The 21,266-nt window shown below is 42.7% G+C and overlaps 1 protein-coding gene across 1 annotated transcript in view; it reads left to right on the forward strand.

Annotated features, from left to right (window-relative positions):
* Positions 1-3,014: 3,014 nt before the first annotated feature.
* Positions 3,015-21,266, forward strand: part of LOC119646237 (putative odorant receptor 92a) — a 93,115-nt gene continuing 74,863 nt past the window's right edge. Inside the window, exon 1 of the mRNA XM_038046628.1 lies at positions 3,015-3,753. Coding sequence (XP_037902556.1) covers positions 3,725-3,753 — 29 coding nt within the window. The 5' untranslated portion in view covers positions 3,015-3,724. The remainder of the gene's footprint in view (positions 3,754-21,266) is intronic.

Consider the following 21,266-nt stretch of genomic DNA (forward strand, 5'->3'; position numbering starts at 1 on the left):
CCACTATATGGTGCCATGGCTCCGAAATACCTTTCATACCGATATCTGTTCAAATAAAGTTAATAATAGTATATTACTATAATTTTTTGTAATTGACTGGAAACCCCCCTTAAATTCATCCTAGCCGCACGAAATTCTGCAGTAATGTAGGCTATAACGTAGAGCATGATCGTACCAAGTTTGATGGAAATCGCACTATTACTAACAAATTTATAGTACGTTGAAGTTGTTGCTTCTTTGAAAATTGAAGACTATCAATGTCAATATCACCCGAAAGTGGACATATGCAAATATTACGTGCTACGTACTAAGAAATACACAAAACCTTTCGTACCTGAAGCGTCCAGCTTCCAGTTTCCCGACTTGTTTATATTATATTTTTTTAACCCTCTTTTAATTTCCGACCACAAATGTTCTATCGGATTAATGTCCGGTGATTGGGGGGGTGTCTGTAATACTTTAGGGCAATTATAAAGTAACCATAAACGCGAATTGAGAGCCGTGTGTTTCGGATCGTTATCTTGATAAAAAATAAAGTTATCTTGTATTCGTAATTTTTCCGCGCTTGGGTTTAAATTACATTTTAAGATATTCACATATTTGGCAGCATCCATTATTCCATCAATGAAATGCAAATTGCCCGTTCCTGCTGCAGAAAAACACCCCCACACCATAACAGATCCTCCGCCATGCTTTACGGTGGGTATTAGGTTCTTCGGATGCAAGCTTGAATTCTTCTCTCGCCAAATTTTTCCAATTCCGTTCGAGGTGATGATATTAAATTTACTTTGGTCTGTAAATATTACCTGTTTCCAGAAGTCGTAATCCTTGTGAATATATCTTTTCGCGAAATCTAACCGTTTAATTCTATTTACTTTATTGATATACGGTTTCTTTCTTGGTACAGAGTTAAAGAGACCATACCTTTTAAGTGTCCTTCGGACGGTATCAACAGAAACTATTTTATTAAAATGTTGGTGGAGTCTTGCGGTTATCGTTGTAGCACATTCCTTAGGATTTTTTTTATTTGCCTTAAAATAAAACGTTCGTCTCGCGGTGTCAACTTTTTTCGTCCTAAATTTCTCGGCTTATTTCTCAGCATATTCTCCGACTTGTACTTTTGAATTATATACTGAATCGTTGATTTAGCTCGACCAACGATATTACTTATCTCGCTTAACGATTTTCCCTGATTATGTAGGGATACAACGATTTCACGGGTCTCTATTGAAGTTTCCTTGCCTTTTCTGCCCATCCTGCACTTTTTATCACTTCGAACACTTGTTTCGAACTACAATGACGTTTTTGAGTGCTAGAAAAATTCTAGAACAGAAATCATTTCTAAGAATATACCCAAAAATTCAACAGCTGAAATATAACGGGACATTTTTTGCTCGTACGAATACGAATGCGTCGTCGAGTATCGATCATGATTTTTGTTAATTGCTGTTCTTTCGTCAAGTACAGTTTGTGGTGAATTTAGGAAAAAAAAAAAATTCACAGCATAAGTGATCTTCTGTATATAACTAAGACATAAATGAATTTAGGTGTGCATTTTCAGTTATAACTGTCGCGAAGAACAATTTTTATTTTATAGTGTCTCAAAAGAAATATTTCATACGAATACGATTGCTGCCGACTGTACATTAAATATACATATGTAACTATGTAATTTTGCACTCACAGTCGTTTGCAATTAAACACGCGTCGCAACCTTTGTATTAACTTTGTCCCACGCTCGTTCACAGCGGGATATGATACTCGCCAGCGGAAACCGCATAACAATTGCAAAGGATGGGTTCTATAGCACCTGTAGGAATTCAGGTGTAACGAAATGTGAGCAACGTTGAAGTAGTATTTTGGGCGAAAGTAGTAAAATTTTCAGTGTTGAGCTCTCGGACTAAACGGAGCGTTAGATAAGAACCTCCACTTCTATTTTTATATAATAAATTTTATCCAATCAAAATATATAGTGTTAATAAACATTATAAAATATATTTTTTTTCCTTTTTCATTCAATTGACTTATCGGTCCACATAACACGTGGTTCGGTGTCTGCTTGATCGTTCGAAAAGCTTCCGAGCGACTTTAATGTACTGCGAAGGCTTGAGGCGTTCACATCATATGATGATTGATATTGATTGATTTGATATGATATGATAAGTTTTACGAATAAATAAATATAAATGCAATGAAATAGAAATATGAGTTTTCTAAATATATTTATTTATTGTGCTTTTGTGTCGGCACTTATTATTAATATTTATTAATTTGTCAGCAGAAATCTAAATGTATATCACAAGAAAAACAGCATTAAATGCAATGTTCAAAGGTGGCACATACATATTCTCATTTTGTTTTTGTAAATATGCACAGTACTTTCCATAGTTTTCCCATATTTTCGGTTTGCAATCATTTCCGATGGTCAGTTAACTTAATTAATTTGCTTGCAAAATGGAAAGTAAGGTCGGCAATGGCAATCATGGTGATTAGTTTGGAGACAAAAATTCAAAGGTCTGAAAAAAAGAAGAGGAACGCAATGTTCACAGGTACCATATAATTTACCATTTCAACGTCAGCGGATTGTAACAACAAGCGCCACCAAGCCCGTCAAAAGGTCAGCAATTATAACACGCGCTACCTGGTAAGCAGAATTCTACCGGATGCACCGGAACGCATTTGCTGAAGATGCAATATTTACTCAGGTGTAATTATTATTAAGCCAATATTGAATCATTAGTCTTTAGTTGGATTCCGTGAAATAAACAATTATTTTTTTGAGAACCAGTTTGTTTAAAAAGTTAACTTGTATCCATTTTCAGGTTTACTTCTTTATCCTGTTTGACTTGTGTGATGTTTCTGTTTTATAAAAGATTATTAGGTGAGTGAGGTGGGCAATGCCGACAATGAAAATAATGATGGCCAATAAAAATTAAGAGTAATGAATGTTGAAATGGTACCCATATATTTTTTTAGGAACCTTTTTCAAATATGCACGGCGCCTTTGAGAATTATTGCTTGAATTTCAGGAAGGACAGCTTCAATTGAGGAATAGGTAACTATACGAAAGTTTGCATTGTTTTGCAAGCATTTGCCTTGCGCAAGTTGCCATTTCAATAAGCGAATGTCAGCGAATTGCAACAACACGCGCCAACAACCCCATCAATCGGTCAGCAATATTAACACGCGCTACCTGGCAAGCAGGCAACAACACGCGCCAACAACCCCATCAATAGGTCAGCAATATAACCCCGCGCTACCTGGTAAGCAGAATTCTACCGGATGCACCGGAACGTATTGCTGAAGCTGCAGTAATTACACAGGTGGAATTTATTATTAAGTAAATCATGTGAGTTAGTCGATAAGCAGATTTGATCAAATAAAGTTATAATTTTTCAACAAACCGTGTGTTTAAAAAGTTAACTGGCGCCCGAGCAGGGACCGCAGTCGCTAGCACTATTAAAAAGTTAACGCGCGTTGTTATTATCCATTAACCAAGTGTGGTAATTAACGTGGCAGTGTGATAACTAATCAACTGCAAATCGCGGTAAACTCCGTATTTACGCCAAATACGAGCAATAGTGGTTTTTAAGAAAAAGAGGCCCCCGAGTAGCAGCAGCAAAAAGGAGTTAATTTTTAATTAACAGCCGTCCTAAATAGCGTAACAGCGGTCCAGAACCAACAAACTACAGATCTACACCAAATAATCAACAAGAATAAAAAGATGCAGATAACAGCAACAATATTATTAATGTAAGTCAGTTTTTGTAAAATATATTGTTTGTAAATTCAGGATTTGTCTAGCAAGTTTGCACTTGCTTATTTTATATTACATATTTTTTGCTCATTGCTTAAACCCAGAGAAAACAGAAAAGATTCAGTGCATTAAGTGTAATTCTCGTGAGAAAAAATTAAAAGTGAAGTATCCTTGGAAAAGGAATAATAACAAATGCTTGTTAATCTAACAATTTTGTCTATTATTGCCTTGAGATAAAGAATGATGAACAGTTTATTACTAGTGAACAGTTTATTACTACTTGAGTTTGAGTTTCATAGTTATCGCAAAATAAAAACGCAACTTTGTTGGTGCATTGTGTAGCTCGTTTTAATAGCGAGATAGTACCTTTATCATAACCATCAGATTTATTTTTTTAAAAGAGAATAGTAAAAAACCTGCAAAATATTCAAAAGAACTTTTCTTGGTGACCGCCGTGAAAGAAAAATGGCGAACCGAAATATTATTCGTCCACCTCGGATACAAATTGAAAATGAAAATGCCGACCCAATTGTTCCACCTAATCCGCCTCCAAATGAAATGGCTAATGTGTCAAGTTTGGTACTTCAAAACCTTGAATCCGAGGGTAGAAAGATCGTTAATTCAATCATAAATCCTCCCACGGATACCAGTAATGAGCGTAATATACCAGTGAATGCCAATGCCGACATTAACTTATCCGAAATGGATAAGATCGCTGACGTCGTAAAGAGCCTCAGAGATTTTTCTGGTAAACCTGGTGAATTTAGTTCGTGGAAAAAGAGTGTAGATCGCATTCTTAAAATTTACGAACACCTTAGGGGAACTCCAAAATATTATGGGATCCTTTCAGTGGTGCGAAATAGAATAGTCGGAGATGCAGAGATCGCGTTGGAGTCATATAACACTCCTTTAAATTGGGAAAAAATAGCGAAGTGTCTGATATTACATTATGCGGACAAGAGAGATTTAGGTACACTTGAGTACCAAATGACAACTCTCGTGCAGGGAAACAGCACTATTCATGAATTTTATCAAAACGTTTATCACCACTTATCCCTTATACTGAGTAAATTATCTTGTACTGAGATAGGTCAAGAATCCCTCGATAATATGACGCGGTGCTATCGTGAAAAGGCACTCGACACTTTCGTAAGGGGATTAAATGGCGATTTGCCAAGACTGTTGAGCATTCGTGAACCGGTCGACTTGCCCCATGCATTAAACCTCTGCCACAAATTACAAAACGTTAACTACCGAACTAATCATGCTCATAATTCTCAAAATTATATGCGGAAGCATAATCATCAAAATTCGCCACCAGTGCCTCCAAAGAAAAATATGCATAAACCAAACCAGATTCTAAAGAAAGATTTCTACCCCACGTTACTTCATAACCCGCAGTTACCTCAACCACCAAGATTTCAGCAACAATTACAAACACCACATTTTTACGCACAACCCTATTACGGGCAACTGCCGCCAAAACCCCGTAGGTACGAACCTATGGAGGTTGGTCATTCTATAAGAAGTCGCGCCATAAATTATCAGAACAGGTCAGCTGTTGGTCGCCAATTTCCAGCTAAAAGAGAATCATCTCAATTACCCGACTTCAGAAATAAACAACAAAGAAACTTCTTTACCCAAAGTCATAATATAATACCTGAAATCCGCAACGAAACTATGTACCGCAAAGACATTAGGACCGACAACGACCTTCGTGAATACTTAGCACAGGACGACACCGAACCGTTTCCGTTTCCTCCTGAGCAAATGGCTCAAGAGTCATCCCCTACAGAACAACATGAACCTGGACAAGACATCCATTTTTTAGATTAAAGAGCTCTTCGCTGCCATTAAAATTCCTTGTTGACACGGGGTCGAACAAAAATTATATTCAACCTCGGTTTATAAGAAACCCCATTGAAAACGATGCCCCTTTCTATGCAAATTCCGTTGGGGGAAAAATCCAAATTACCCACCACGCTTATATTGATTTATTGGCAATAATATTGAAAAACTTAAATTCTTTATCCTCCCCACACTCAAAACGTTTACAGGAATTATCGGAAACGACTGCTTGAAATCATTAGAAGCAGTAATTCACACAGGTAAAAACTACATGACAATTAAGAATGGCATTCAAATCCCCTTAGAACAATATATTTCTGAATCAGTAAACAATATAAACCTTAGAACTAGTTTTGCAAACCCTCGAAAAGGCAAATATGAAAATTCAGCTCGACAAATGCGAATTTCTAAAAAAGGAAATGGAATTCTTAGGGTTCATTGTCAGCGTTGATGGTATTAAAACTAATCCAAAAAAAGCTGAAGCGATTGCAGCATTTTCTCCACCGAATACATTGAAAGACCTTCATTCCTTTTTAGGTATGTCAGGATATTATCGACGATTTATCAAAAACTATGCTAAACTCGCGAAGCCCCTGACATCCCTTTTAAGAGGGAAAGATGGACGAGTGTCCAAAAATAAACTTATCTCTCTCGACAGTAACGCAATAGCAGTTTTCAACAAACTCAAAAACTCTCTTATGTCAGAAGAAGTTGTGCTTTCTCATCCAAACTTTGAAAAAGAGTTTGAATTGAATTGACAGATGCATCTAATTATGCTATTGGCGCAGTCCTTTCCAATAAACCAATCTCATTCTTATCAAGAACTCTTGATAAGACTGAAGAAAACTATGCTACAAATGAAAAAGAGATGCTTCCCATAATATGGTCGATAAAATCCCTCCGTAATTTTGTATATGGTTCACGAAAAGTAAAAATTGACACAGATCATCAACCTTTAACTTATGCCTTAAGTAACAAAAATACCAACAGCAAACTGAAGCGTTGGAAATCAATATTAGAAGAATATAATTATGAATTACAATATAAACCCGGTAAGGCCAACATTGTTGCTGATTCCCTATGAAGACCTCCAAGAACACCCGAAATCAATTCTTTGACACCCACCGAGCATAGCGATGAGAGCTGATTAGCATTTTCAAAAGATACCTCAATCCCAACACCATAAATGGGCTTCTTTGCGATGGGCGGACCTTAGGACTTATACAAGACCCAAGACACTTCAAGATATCCCTAATGAAATTGAGCAGGACGAAAAGATAATTAAAACACATTGTAGGGCTTATCGTAACATAAGGAAAACCGTCTCCAACTATTACGAAATTTCTACTTCCCTAGGATGACAGCGAAGATTAAAAGGTTGGTCAATCAATGCACAACCTGTAAAGAAAATAAATACGACCGCCACCCAAACAACCCCTTTATCAACGACACTCGAATACCTAATTACCCAGGACAAACAGTCCACATCGATATCTTTTCCACTGAAAAACATCTTGTCTTGACCGCAATAGATAAATTCACCAAATTTCTCAAAGTTCAGACTTTACAGTCAAAATCAGCTCAAGATGTTAGGCAGCTTCCTAGAGACATCCTCTTCTCTTTTTGTATCCCCGAAAATGTTGTTATCGACAATGAAGGCGCTTTGATGTCAATTTTACTATGATGGAGGATGAGCTGCAAATAAAAGTTTACAAAACACCTCCATATAAAAGTCAAGTGAATGGACAAATCTCACGAGAAGTCACGAGCTTCGAAGCTCTTCCTGCTATCCTACAACTAACACCAAGAGAAAAGCAGTATCGAGAGCTATTGTGGCGCGGCAGGATCTGCAGCATTCGAAATTTATTTCGAATGTTGCGGATGCGGACGGGTAGATGGCGCGGAACTCTCCACTTACTCATTTTATCATAGAACTCGCCACGGGAGTGGAGGATTAGCGGTGAGAAAGTGCCGTTGGTTGGGACAGAAAAGACCGCATGGAAATAAGCCGGTCTCTTCTGTCTCCAACCGTTGTGGGTAACAGTCTTAAGTCGCAACGAGAATCAATTCGTGCACTTTAAACGCGCAAAATACATTTTCTGCGCCTATTGTAAAACAGACAATAAACTAATTAGAATTAACGTACATATACTTTGTATCGGCTTGTTTATTTGATAAACGCGCACATAATTTCACTTGTTTACTGTGGTGTTATAATGAGAATTAAATCGATTCAGACCGAAAGAAAAACAGGAACAAAATTGTAAACTGAGGATTGAAGTGTTAACTAAACTATTATCCCTCGAAATGATGAAAGAGCTAAATATTAACAACACGAAACATATCGAATTATTGCGGGGTGAAAAGGGAAATGAGAAATGGATCAGCTATGGACTCATAACAACATTATTTGTCATCCTGGTCATCATAGTCCTCTTAAAAATATGTTTTCAACCAAACATCATATACGAAATTAATGCACCTGCAAAGGACGAGCAAACTACCACACATCGTTTGGTTGAGATAATATTTCACCAAACATATTTCAACATCTACAAAAACAGCCCTTAAGAATCCAAATACCCCCCAATATTCCACAGTTGTAAACAGATGAGGACATCTGCATCTAAGAGGGGAAGAGTTTTCATTTCAATAAGCGAATGTCAGCAAATTGCAACAACATGTAGCGGAGCTATTCAAATTTCCTGATTTCACCACTATCGAAACGAAGCGCTGCAGGCTACAAGAGGAGATCGATCTGTGAATTTTCTAAAAATCCTCTCGAATCTTCGCGGCGTCACGAAAGAATGTAAAAATACAGACTCTTGAATTTTAAGTATTATAACGTTTAAATAAATAATAAATATTATATTTGGACTACACACAAACGTGTTCTTTTGAATTGTTACGCCAAATTGGTGACCAACCGACGTGAGTGCATTTCAATTTTTCGCAGTGCGCGTACGCATTTTTGGAGCGGAAGCATTGTGTTTGTACTCACATTCGCAGTATTTGGACAGACACGCGAGTTACATATCCAACCCAACCTAATAACGACATAAACACATTAGAGTCCCAACCTAATAATGTAATTAATGAAATTCATTAGAGTCGCCTCTTGATTCAAACGTAAATAAAATCTACCCAACAATATCTTTATGTAATGAGTTTAAACCAAATTCCTTTTATAAGATCGAATAAAGAAATATGATGAAGCGATCTTATAAACACATTAAAAATCCATTAGAAAAATCAGAATAAGAATTAAACAAACACTCAAAATCAATTAAGCTTTTAATCCTTTGTTTAGGAGAAATTGAGATAGAAATTTAAGTTAAGAATTGATTCATTCGTATTTCTGCTTCCAAATAGGAAAGAGCTAAAATAAAAATAAAATAAAACAAGAAATTTGTTTCATATTTTATAACTCGCGCAAAAACTTTAGTGCAAGTAGACATCATGTCGACAAACGATTCGAAAAGCAACAATTCACTTCCCAAGCCAAGTAATACAGTGAAGCCCGAAGTCTTTAGTGACGCATTGTGCATCCAAGCTGCGCGTATCGTTCAATTTCCAGCATTTTATAAACCAGACAGACTTCGAACAAGTCGAAGCCGCATTTCACACGCACGGCATTACTGCAGACGAAACCAAATTCAGGTATGTCATCCTACACGCGGACCAAGAGGTACTTCCACATGTCATTTCCATAGCCCGAAATCCTCCAGATTCCAACAAATACGAGGCGGTTAAGCAGCGTATTCTTTCTGCTTTCGAAGAATCGCAAGAGTCGAGACTAAGACGAGTGCTACAAGGTCAAAGTATAGGCTATAGTAAACCATCACATTACTTGCAGCACATTAGAAACACCGGTGGAACAGAAGTTACAGACGCCATTCTTCGAACATTGCTTCTTGAGCAACTCCCCGAGCAAATACGAGTGGTTCTCGGTATTTCTTCGGAAACCGACGTTGAAAAACTGGCTAAAATGGCCGACATGATGTTGGACTTACAACAACCAGCCAGCTTGTCTACGGTGAAGCAATCAACTACAACCGATAAGCCCAACGATCCATTAGTAGAAATTACTAATCGTCTTAATAAGATAGAGATGCGATTACACACGCGATCTCGTTCAGGATCACGCTCGCGGAAAAATTCGCTTAATCGACGCACAGTATCGAACAACAGAGATAGTTTTTGTTATTACCACAAACGCTTTGGTAAAAACGCCAAAAACTGTCGATCATCGTGCCAGTGGAAGCAGCCTGCTACGCAGCAGGAAAACTAATACCGTCGTCTCGAGTTCAAGCGGCCGAAGGCGACGATCCACAAAAAGCCCGCTTACTTATTAGAGATAGGAAATCGGGAATATCTTTTCTCGTGGATACCGGTGCCGACATTTCGGTACTTCCTCGCAATCTGGCAGGACAATCTTCAGCACCATCCAAACTCAAACTGTTTGCCGCTAACAATTCAGTCATAAATACGTATGGTCAAAAACTTCTTAATTTAAATTTTGGACTCAGACGTTCCTTTCTTTGGAATTTCGTTATTGCCGACGTAGCTCAACCGATAATAGGAGCTGATTTTTTGCAGCATTTTGGTTTGCTGGTAGATTTGCGAGGCAAAAACATCAGTGACCAAACAACTAATTTATCTCAAAGCGGTAAACTCGTAAACATCACAACGCAGTCAATATCAACGATTTGTCATACGATATATAACGATATTCTGAGCGAATACAAGGACATTACGATACCAACCGGTATTAAAAAGCTAGCGCAACATAACGTCTTCCATCATATCCTCACTGAAGGACCGCCAGTAGCTCAGCGTGCAAGGAGACTATCACCGGAAAAACTGCAAGAAGCAAAGAACGAATTTAATTTTATGATCCAACAAGGGATTTGCCAACCATCCAGTAGTCAGTGGGCCAGTCCACTACACATGGTTCCCAAAAAGAACGGACAGTGGAGATTTTGTGGCGACTACCGTCGACTGAACGCCGTTACTATCCCGGATAGATACCCTATCGCTTTCTTGCAAGACTTTGCACACCAGCTACACGGAAAGAAAGTTTTCTCGAAGATAGACTTGATCCGAGCGTATTACCAAATACCAGTCGCACCTGGAGACGTTCCTAAAACCGCAGTCATTACCCCATTCGGATTATTCGAATTTAACGTTATGACTTTCGGATTACGCAACGCTGCGCCTACATTTCAGCGTTACATCGATACAGCCTTACGCGGATTGGAATTTTGTTTTGCTCTCATTGACGACATCTTGATCGCATCGAAAGATCACGAAGAGCATCGACAGCACTTAAGGATCATTTTCGAAAGACTACGGCAACATGGCTTATGTATCAATGTTTCAAAATGTGTTTTTGGTGTACCATCAGTCCAGTACCTTGGATACCAGATTGATGAGAACGGCTCGAAGCCAATGCCCGATCGAATTTTGGCGTTGGCAAATTACACCAAACCTTCAACCATAGCCGAACTCAGAAGATTCTTAGGCGCTATTAATTTCTATAGGAAATCACTCAGGAATGCAGCCGAGATTCAAGCACCTCTGCACGAACTCCTCACTGGATCTACTAAGCGAGACAAACGACCAGTTAAGTGGAATCCACGAGCGGAAAGAGCGTTTGAAGAGTGCAAAAACCAAATTGCAAATGCAACTTTACTACGACATCCAATTCCAAACGCGACTCTTTCGATACAAAGCGATGCATCAGACACAGCCATGGGTGGAGTTTTAGAACAGTTTCACAACGGAAACTGGGAACCCCTTGGATATTTTTCCAGGAAATTTACCAATGCCCAACAAAAGTACAGCACGTACGATCGCGAACTTCAAGCGATTTACAGTTGCATCAAATTCTTCCAGCATATGGTCGAGGGTAGAACTCTCATTATCAAAACCGACCATAAGCCGCTAACGTTTGCTTTTGAGCAAAAAGCCGAGAAAGCCGCTCCTAGGCAACTTCGACAGTTAGACTACATAGGTCAATTTACAGCCAACATAGTCTACATCTCGGGAGACAATAACATTGTTGCCGACGCATTTTCCCGTATTGGAAATGTAAACCTACCTACGACTTTCACCACGGAAGAACTAGCTCGTGCTCAGAAAGATGATGAACTTCAGGACATCCTACGTTCTAATACATCATTGGACTTACGTAAACTTCGCATAGACGATACCGAAACTTTTGTATTCTGCGACATTTCTACAAAAGAAATCCGTCCATACATACCCAAAACACTCAGAAAGAAAATTTTCGATACGACCCATCGACTATCGCATCCCAGTGGTCGAGCCACGAAGAAGGCGATACAACGGAAATTCGTTTGGCCGTCGATGGCTAATGACATCACCGAATGGTCACGTACTTGTCTAGCATGTCAACGAAGCAAAATCGCTAGACACGCCAAACCCTCTCATGAACACATACAAGTTCCAGACACACGATTTAGTCACGTACACATCCATATTGTAGGACCTTTGACGCAGTCGAAAGGATATTCTTATGTGCTTACGATGATCGACCGGTTCACACGGTGGCCGGAAGCAGCCCCACTTAAGAGTATCACTGCAGATGCCATTGCTGACGCATTTTACACTACATGGATTTCAAGATTTGGAGCACCTACAGTCTTAACATCAGACCAAGGAACCCAATTCGAATCGATGTTATTCAAATCGTTATCGCATTTGGTAGGTTGTGAAAAGATCCGAACTACAGCATATCATCCAGCCGCTAATGGAATGATTGAGCGCTGGCATCGCTCATTCAAAGCTTCGATTATGTGTCACAACAACGCCGAATGGATAGACAGTTTGCCTACAGTTTTATTAGGACGGTAATTATTCCTGAGTGGGGCTTTTGCAGGAAATCACGTAGGAAATTAAAAAATTGGTTGAAACTGACGTATTTCGGCTTAAGATAGTATTTTAACTAGGGGGAGACCGATTTCAATAACATTTTATGTTATAATTACTGGAAAAACTGGATGACATATCCGTTGACATTTCTTTCAAATTGTTGACGTTAACATTGTCATTCACAATGATGCCCGCCAAATTTAAAAAACCATCAGAACAGTGGCTTTTGTGGGAAATCACGAGCCACTTTGCAAATTGGCTGAAATCGATGTATTTCGACTTAAGAAATTATGGTATGGTAGGGGGAAATCGAACCGATTTCAATTGGATTTTTTGTAATAATCATTGATTAAACTGATTGAAATGTCAACGGACAATTGTTGGCATTTAGACTATTTTCAATGTTCCCCGTCAGATTTGAAAGAGACATTTTCCATCCATGGGGCAATGTAGAATTGTATGAGAATAGGCGTATTTTCATTTCAAATGGTATAATCACACCTACCAGCTTCATTTCATTTACATGTTCTGTTATAATGAAGGGGAAAATCACTGATCACTGACGGGAATACCCGTTGGATTTTGTTTTCATATAAAAGAAATGATATAATCATAACTTGCAAAAAAATAATAATAAAATAATAGCTATCTACACACCTGGCAGCTAGGGATAAAATGCACCACCAAAAAATGAGAAGAAGGAGAAATTTAAGGTCCGGTACGGATAACCGGCGGGAGTCGTCTAACTTGGTGACTGGGTAGGGCTCTCGTAATGGACAGCACGGCGTCGAAACCGCTAGTCGTGGGGCGGTTCGATGTCTAGGCGCCACGACGACCAGGAGCACAGCTCCGCCTGCTGCAGCTGTTTCGCCACAATCTGTGGCGACCACTTCAGCAGGTTCGCGTAGGAAGCGGATGAAATGGACTGAAGAAATGAACCTCTTCATCATCCGCTCCTACTACGAAATAACGGCGGGGGCGGGTACAACATCTTACCGCCCCTTGTTGCACCAGAGATTCGTCGAGCGTTTCCCGCAATTCGCGCACGTGACTGTGCAGCGAGTCGCAGACCAGTACCGCTTCATCACTCGCAGTGACACAATCCCGGCCACCATCAGGGAACGTGTTCGACTTGAAGTCATCGGGGAAACTGGTGACCGAGAGTCGATGGGGGCAGAGGCGGCGGCATCAATAACACCACGCCGCACTGCAGGCAACAGGTTCAGTACTCGCCGAAGCACTCTTCTCCACCGTCCAGCTGAGGTTTTCGCTGAAGTTCGGGATGAATTCCAAAGAGCGTGTATAGAATTCTCGGATATGGATCCTTTGCATAGACCAGGTATTCTCAGGCTCTATGCATCTCCAGCAACTCCGGGAATTCTATCTCAAATCAATGATGAGATTGCGTCTCGACTGTGTGCTGATATGTCGCTGCTGCAACTACAATCACTTGTGTATTGTGGTGCAGTTGCGGCTATCAGATTGCACGGTCAGAAGATTCGCTTTCGCGTTATTGGTTTGAGTGACAAAAGAAATCCACCATGGAAAATTCGTCTGGAACGTCGGCGGGACTCACTAAGGCAGGACATTGCTAGACTGATTCAGATCAGCACTGGCAGTGCCAGCCGACGGGTGAGAAATAAAGTGCAGAGGGTTTACCGGAACTATGCCATCCCTTGTGAGACACCCGTAGTTGAAATTCTGGACACACTAAAACAGAAACTTTCTGTCATATGCAGTCGGTTACGACGGTATGGCGAAAGTTATTCCAGACGTGTCCAGAATGCAACATACGCGAGGAACCAGCGGAGCTTTTTCAGATCTCTCAACGAATCCCAACAGAGCGCCCAGACAATACAGTTCTCGGTGACGGAAGCGAAAGGGTATTGGGGTGGACTTTTGGGGTTACCTGCCCAGCATGCTGAGCATGCTGAGTGGATCACCGCCGAAGGCACCCGCCATGCCAATACACCTGGCATGAATTTCGCGGATGTTACCGAAGAGGAAGTTCGACGAGCCAAAAACATCTCGAAGAACTGGAGGGGCCCAGGTCTGGATCGGGTGCAGAATTTCTGGTATAAGAAATTTACCAGCGTACACAGTCGGTTGGCACGCAGTATAAATGAGGTCATGAGTCGACCGGAGGAATTTCCACCTTTCCTCACTGCGGGAATTACCTACCTTATCCCTAAGAAGGACACGGTGCAGGACCCCGCAGACACAAGACCGATCACTTGCTTACCAATCCTCTACAAATTCATCACGTCCATTATTAGTGGAAGGATCAATGCGCACCTCGAGACCAACAACATTCTGTCCGAGGAGCAGAAGGGCTGCCGAGTTGGGTCAAGGGGTTGCAAAGAGCAACTCGTTATCGACTCGGTAGTTGTAGGACAAGCAACTAGAGGCCAAAGAAACCTCTTCAGTTGCTATATCGATTATGCCAAGGCTTTTGATAGCGTTCCGCATACCTGGCTAATCGACATCCTACATCTGTACCGCATTGATCCGAAACTAATAAAGTTTTTGGCGACAGTCATGGAAGGGTGGCATACCACCTTGTCAGTCCGTACATCTGAGGGTGCTAATACCTCAGAGCCCATCCGTATTCGGAGGGGCATCTTCCAGGGGGATTCATTGAGTCCTCTTTGGTTTTGTATGGCACTGAACCCCCTTTCATGGCTACTGAATGATGCTAGAGGGCATGGTTTTGCAATTAAATATGGCCTACGTGCTAAGTGAGAACTGACACACTTGATGTACCTAGATGACATCAAACTGTATGCTGGTACTGACAACCATCTTAGAAGTCTGTTGCGAATAATAGACATGTTCAGCCGTGATATTCGGATGGAGTTTGGATTAGACAAATGTCGAATCCAAGCCATTCGCAAAGGTCATCACGAGCCGCATGCCGGACATAGCATTGGTGACCTCCACATCGAAGCTATGACCGAGACAGGCTTCTACAAGTACCTAGGAATTCTGCAAGGAACCCATGCTCGAGTTGGTGATCTGAAGGAAGCTCTGCTGTCCGAATTCCTGCGACGTGTAAAGCTGGTGCTGAAATCGCATCTCTCGGGGAAGAATAGAATAAGCGCGTTGAATGTATTCGCTATCCCTTCACTGGCTTATGCATTCGGAATATTGCCGTGGATGAAGACCGACTTGAAAAACGTCCACCGGCGGATACGGACAACTATGTCCAAATTCCGAATGCATCACCCAAAGTCTGCCGTGGAGCGGATGAACCTGCCTCGTGACATCGGAGGTAGGGGCGTGGTTGACGTGGCGGCACAACATCATCGCCAAGTCGACTCGCTGCGCGCTTATTTTTACAGTAAAGAGCAGGCGAGCCCCTTGCATGCGGCTGTCTGTAAGGCAGACTGTGGACTGACTCCACTTAACTTGAAGGATCGATCTTTCAATCCTCTGAGTGGGGTGAAGTCGGACCAGGAGCGGATCGAGGAATGGAAGTCGAAGGCAATGCACGGTAAACACGTGAATTGTCTTTGGCAGCCATTTGTCGATTTACATCTGTCGAACAGGTGGCTGTGTGCTGGGGAGCTCTTTGCTGAAACGGAGGGGTTCATGTGTGCCATTCAGGATGGCGTGGTCGCCACCCGAGCTTATAAAAAGCTCATCATGAAAGAACGGGTGGAGAACGACCAGTGCAGAATGTGTGGTTCAGCGTTAGAGACGTTGGACCATCTCATTTCTGGCTGTACTGTTATGGCACCGGTGCAATACATCACCAGGCATAATGCTGTATGTAAGGTTATCCATCAAAACCTTGCATATAAGCATGGGCTGATCACGGGAACATGTCCGGTTTACCGATATGAGCCGCAAGCAGTACTGGATAGTTCTGCTTACAGCATGTATTGGGACCGGCAAGTTCTGACTGATCGCCATACCGCACACAACAAGCCTGACGTACTGTTAGTTGACAAGTATATTACTATATTTTTGGGGAACTTGAGTAAAAAACCCCTAGAGCAATAAAAATTTGAAGTAATACAGATTATAGTATGAAGCATATTATTCCCAAGTTTGATCAAAATCGTATTGTACTATTACTAAAAAAGTTACAGTAGCTGAAAGTTTACTTTACCGTGTGAATTTACTTCAACTAAATATCGATTTCACACCAAAGGGAGTAGCGTGACATGTTAAATACATATACATAAAGGGCTGCGTTAAAATGAGATAGATACTCACAGAAGAAACAAACAAAATCTTTCATACCTGAAGCGCGAAGCTTCCGGTACCCCAACTTCTTATGAATGGAAGCAACGGAACTAATGCAGTAACATTAATAATTAGCACTTGCAACTCAAATAGTGTCTTCGGCAGCTTGATTAACAGAGAGCAGTCTATTATCCGCTCCGGATCATCCAGCTTTGAGCACATCAACAACCTACCGATCATTTCGGAACAGTGCGTAGAGTTCGGAAGAGCTTTCGAGGGTGTGAGCAGGGAGACTATCTTGAGTACGCTTCGTAGCTGGGGCATTCCGGAGCTTCTTCCTCGCTTTCTCCTCTCCCGTCTTTTGAATGTCGTCATTTATGTTGCCTGGGCCGCCTTTATGCCTGCCGCCGTCAATTCTCTTTCATGCAGGGCCTTCCTCCCGATTGGTCGCTGCATCGCCACGTCCGGTTAGCTAGGCGTCATAGTTTCTTCCTTTTCTTCCTGCATTCTTCCCCTTGGGAGTAGGACTTTCAATTATGAGACCCAGCTTTCCACTATTACGAAAAGCCCTGCACCATACCTTTATCTTTCCTCCTCTGCTTCATCTTCGGTTTTATTTCTGGGTGTCCTTCCCATAGCCAATTTTTGTCCACGGGTGGGCTTTCTGTCCCCACCTACCCGGTCTGCGCATAAGTATGCCCATGCACGCAGGCATCCGTATGCGTGCATGTGCACACTTATAGCATATCCGCCGAGCGTTCCCTTATCCGCACGAAGGGGCGCGCCTGATGGAAGATTTGGCAACTTCGCACAGGTGACTACCTACATGCCACTATGACTATATATAACTATAACTACATAAAACGATATCTATATATATATAACTATATAATATATATATATATATATATATAACTATAACTATAATTACCTGGCGTACGAGGTTTATCCTCACCTGAGTTGCAAACGCAGAGCTGCATGCGACCAGGCGCGTGTCATGGGTTGCGGATAATGACATGACCCACCGGGTCAGCTACGAATATCGCAAGTTAATCTTGTAAATAAGTAGCCGCGGACAAGCAGAATGTTTCCCTTTGTGTTCGTCCTCCCTTACCGATTCTTCCCGATCAGGGGGAGTAAACCTCCTTAACAAATCCGTAATCCGGGGTGAAGGGATCGACGCGCCTATCGGATGAATTGCAGTGACGTTACACTGTATTTCAGCGGCTCCCCTCCAAATACCTTCCCTACCTTTGGAGGTAACCATGGGGCATTGCAACATTGGGGCTCTGTTGCAGGGTTGACTGCTTCCCCAATACTCGTGGGAACAAAATTGGGGAAAATAATTTAAATTCTCTTAATGGGACTCCAGGGACACGAAGACAGTACCCAACACGGTTAAGGGTCGTTCAACAACATCAGAGCGGCTCTTCGCCCTTGGATGTTTTGGCGGTTATGCCGTCAACCACCAAGGACGGGAGACCTAGGCGTCGTATGGTTTGGACGAACCAACTCAACGAATTTATCGTCCGCGCCTATTATCGTGTCACGGATTTGGAACGGAATCCATCAGGGTACAGACATCGACTACATGACGCGTTCATAACCCGATTTCCGGAGCTAAGTCATGTTCCGGAACAGAACGTCGTCAACCAGTACCGGGTGATAGTGAATAACAACCGAGTTGCCTTACCAACTAGGCAACAAATCTTCCAAGAGGTGTCACTTGAGCTCGGGCTGGAGTCATCAAATTACCGGACTAGTCAAAGGAGTAACACAAGTACTCCACCTGTAAGGCACTCCATGAATCCAGTAGTCAGGAGAAGCTTAGTAACTGGGGATGTCGACCCAATTTTTAATGAGGCTTTGACCGCATTCCAGGTCGCATTCACAGAGTATGCTGAGATTCTCCCAGACGCTAGGCCAAAGATCCCAAAACTGAAGTTTACTTCGGCAACTACTAACATCATTGCTGCCGTTGACAGAATTTTGGCTGATCGTTTGGCTAGCGAGACTACTGCTACAGAGGTTCACAGCCTGATCTACGTTGCAGCTGCCACGGTTATTCGTCTCCATAACCAACATCTTAGAGCGAATAACAGAGGTATGCGCAGATGGACTTTACCGTTCTGGGTGTTTCGACTAAACAAAAGAGTCGAAAAGTTGAGAAAGGAGATTGGTCGTGTGACGCAAGCACTCCTTGGAAATCCATCACCAAGAGTGCACAGATGCGTTGCGAACATCATTGGAAACTACCATCTGTCCAATGATATGCCAATCGAAGAAATCCTCGAGGTGCTGAAGCAGAAACTTGCGGTATGCTCCAATCGCATCCGTAGGTATCAGAAAAGCTTTCAGCGAAGGACAGACAACACCTTGTTCTTCAGGAATCAACGAGGATTCTACAAAAATCTCATCAACTCAGGTAGGGAAAGTAACCTCAATCTGGATCAGGCAGAAGACTTCTGGAGAAGTGTTTGGAGCGAATCCAGCCGTTGCAATTTAGAAGCAGCGTGGCTCCCACACCTTATGCGCTCATGCGAGGCCCTCCCCGAAATGACCATGCCTGACGTAACTGAAGTCGACGTTAAAGCAGCCCTTGACAAGGCAGGTAACTGGAAGGCGCCAGGAGTTGACAAGATTCACAACTTCTGGCTGAAGCGGTTCAAGAGCACTCACAGGATATTGGCAAATCAATTTAATCAGATTGTGGCGCGGCAGGATCTGCAGCATTCGAAATTTATTTCGGATGTTGCGGATGCGGACGGGTAGATGGCGCTGAACGCGGAAACTCTCCACTCACTCGTTTTCAGAACGCACCGGGGGAGTGGAGAGCCAGCGGTAAAAAAATGCCGTTGGTTGGGACAGTAAGGACCGCATGGAAATAAGTCGGTCTCTTCTGTTTCCAACCGCGGCTACGAACACTTCGGCTCGATAATAAAAAAATAAGAAAACGGGTTATAATTTATTTTAAATTAATTTGAAAGAACCAAGACACAGTGAAGATTAATTAAAGTAACCAAGACACAATGACGATTAGTTAAAGTGGTGACCCCGACGTGATTTGAACACGCAACCTTCTTCGACGGTGGTTGAACGGCCGCTATGGTTGGGCGAACGTACACCTCCTGTACCTGATCGGCCGTTGCTGCCAGTTCCTCCAAGGAACCGGAGACGCAGGCTAGGATCGCCTGGGTGCCCTCCGGGAGCCGACGCAGCCAGAGCGACTTGATCAGGTCGTCGCCGATCTTGCTCCCACCCAATTGCCTCATTTCACGAAGCAGTTGAATCCCGCTCAACGGAACTACAGCACCTACGATCGCGAACTGCTCGCCGCATACCTGTCCATCAAATACTTCCGTTTCTCCCTAGAAGGCAGGCCGTTCACAGTGTTCACGGACCATAAGCCTCTCACGTTCGCTTTGAAACAGAAGCCCGACAAAGCGTCCCCTCGTCAGCTTCGACACCTGAGCTTCATAAGCCAGTTCACGTCAGACATCCAGCACGTGTCCGGGAAGGACAACATTGTTGCTGACGCTTTGTCTCGTGTCTCCGAAGTTAACATCCCCGCCTCACTCGATTTCTCGGCTATTGCCAAGGCGCAAGTGGATGACGCAGCACTTCAGAGCCTCAAGTCCAACCCCAAATACAAATTTCGGGAGTTGCCCATCTTCGGCTCAAACCTCTCGCTCTGCTGCGAAGACTCGGAAAAGGGACCTCGGCCATACATTCCGGCCACATTTCGCAAGGAAGTGTTCCATGCAGTTCACGACTTGGCGCACCCCGGCATCAGGACAACAAACCGGTTAGTCACCGGAAAATACTTCTGGCCCTCCATGAACAAGGATATCAATTCCTGGGCCAGAGAGTGCATCGCATGCCAGAAGTGTAAAGTCTCCAGGCATGTAAGGAAAGAAGTGGGCTCATTCCCCCGCACTACCAAGCGTTTCCACACCATACACCTCGACATAATAGGGCCTTTGCGAGACTCGCACGGTTACAAGTATTGCCTCACAATCATCGACAGGTTCACGCGGTGGCCTGAGGCAATACCTCTGAAGGACATTACGGCGCAATTTTGTGCCGAAGCCCTCTGCCGAGAGTGGATACCTCGCTTTGGCGTCCCTGCAGTGATCATCACTGACCAGGGAATGCAATTTGAGTCCACCCTTTTCTCCGAGTTAGGCAAACTCCTGGGTTTTAAACGCCAGCGGACTACTGCATACCACCCGCAGTCCAATGGGATGCTAGAACGTTGGCACCGGACGCTGAAAGCCGCCATTATGGCACGCGACGACCCGTCCTGGACTCAAGTCTTGCCTCTCGTCCTACTCGGCCTTCGAACAACCCGCCGAGAGGAATTTGCTGCCAGCCCCGCGGAGCAGGTTTACGGGGAGAACCCAACACTCCCAAGCGATCCGGTCTTCGACAAGAGATCGGGTCTCACGGAGTCGGGGTTGGTGCGTCTGCTGAGGGACAATCTCCGACGCATCAAAGCGCCACCACCCATTCGACACTCGTCCATACCTGCTTGTTCGCCCAAGGAACTGGACACGTGCACGCACGTGCTGAT

The sequence above is a fragment of the Hermetia illucens genome, chromosome 1, assembly GCF_905115235.1.
Source record: "Hermetia illucens chromosome 1, iHerIll2.2.curated.20191125, whole genome shotgun sequence".
Taxonomy (NCBI): Eukaryota; Metazoa; Arthropoda; class Insecta; order Diptera; family Stratiomyidae; genus Hermetia; species Hermetia illucens.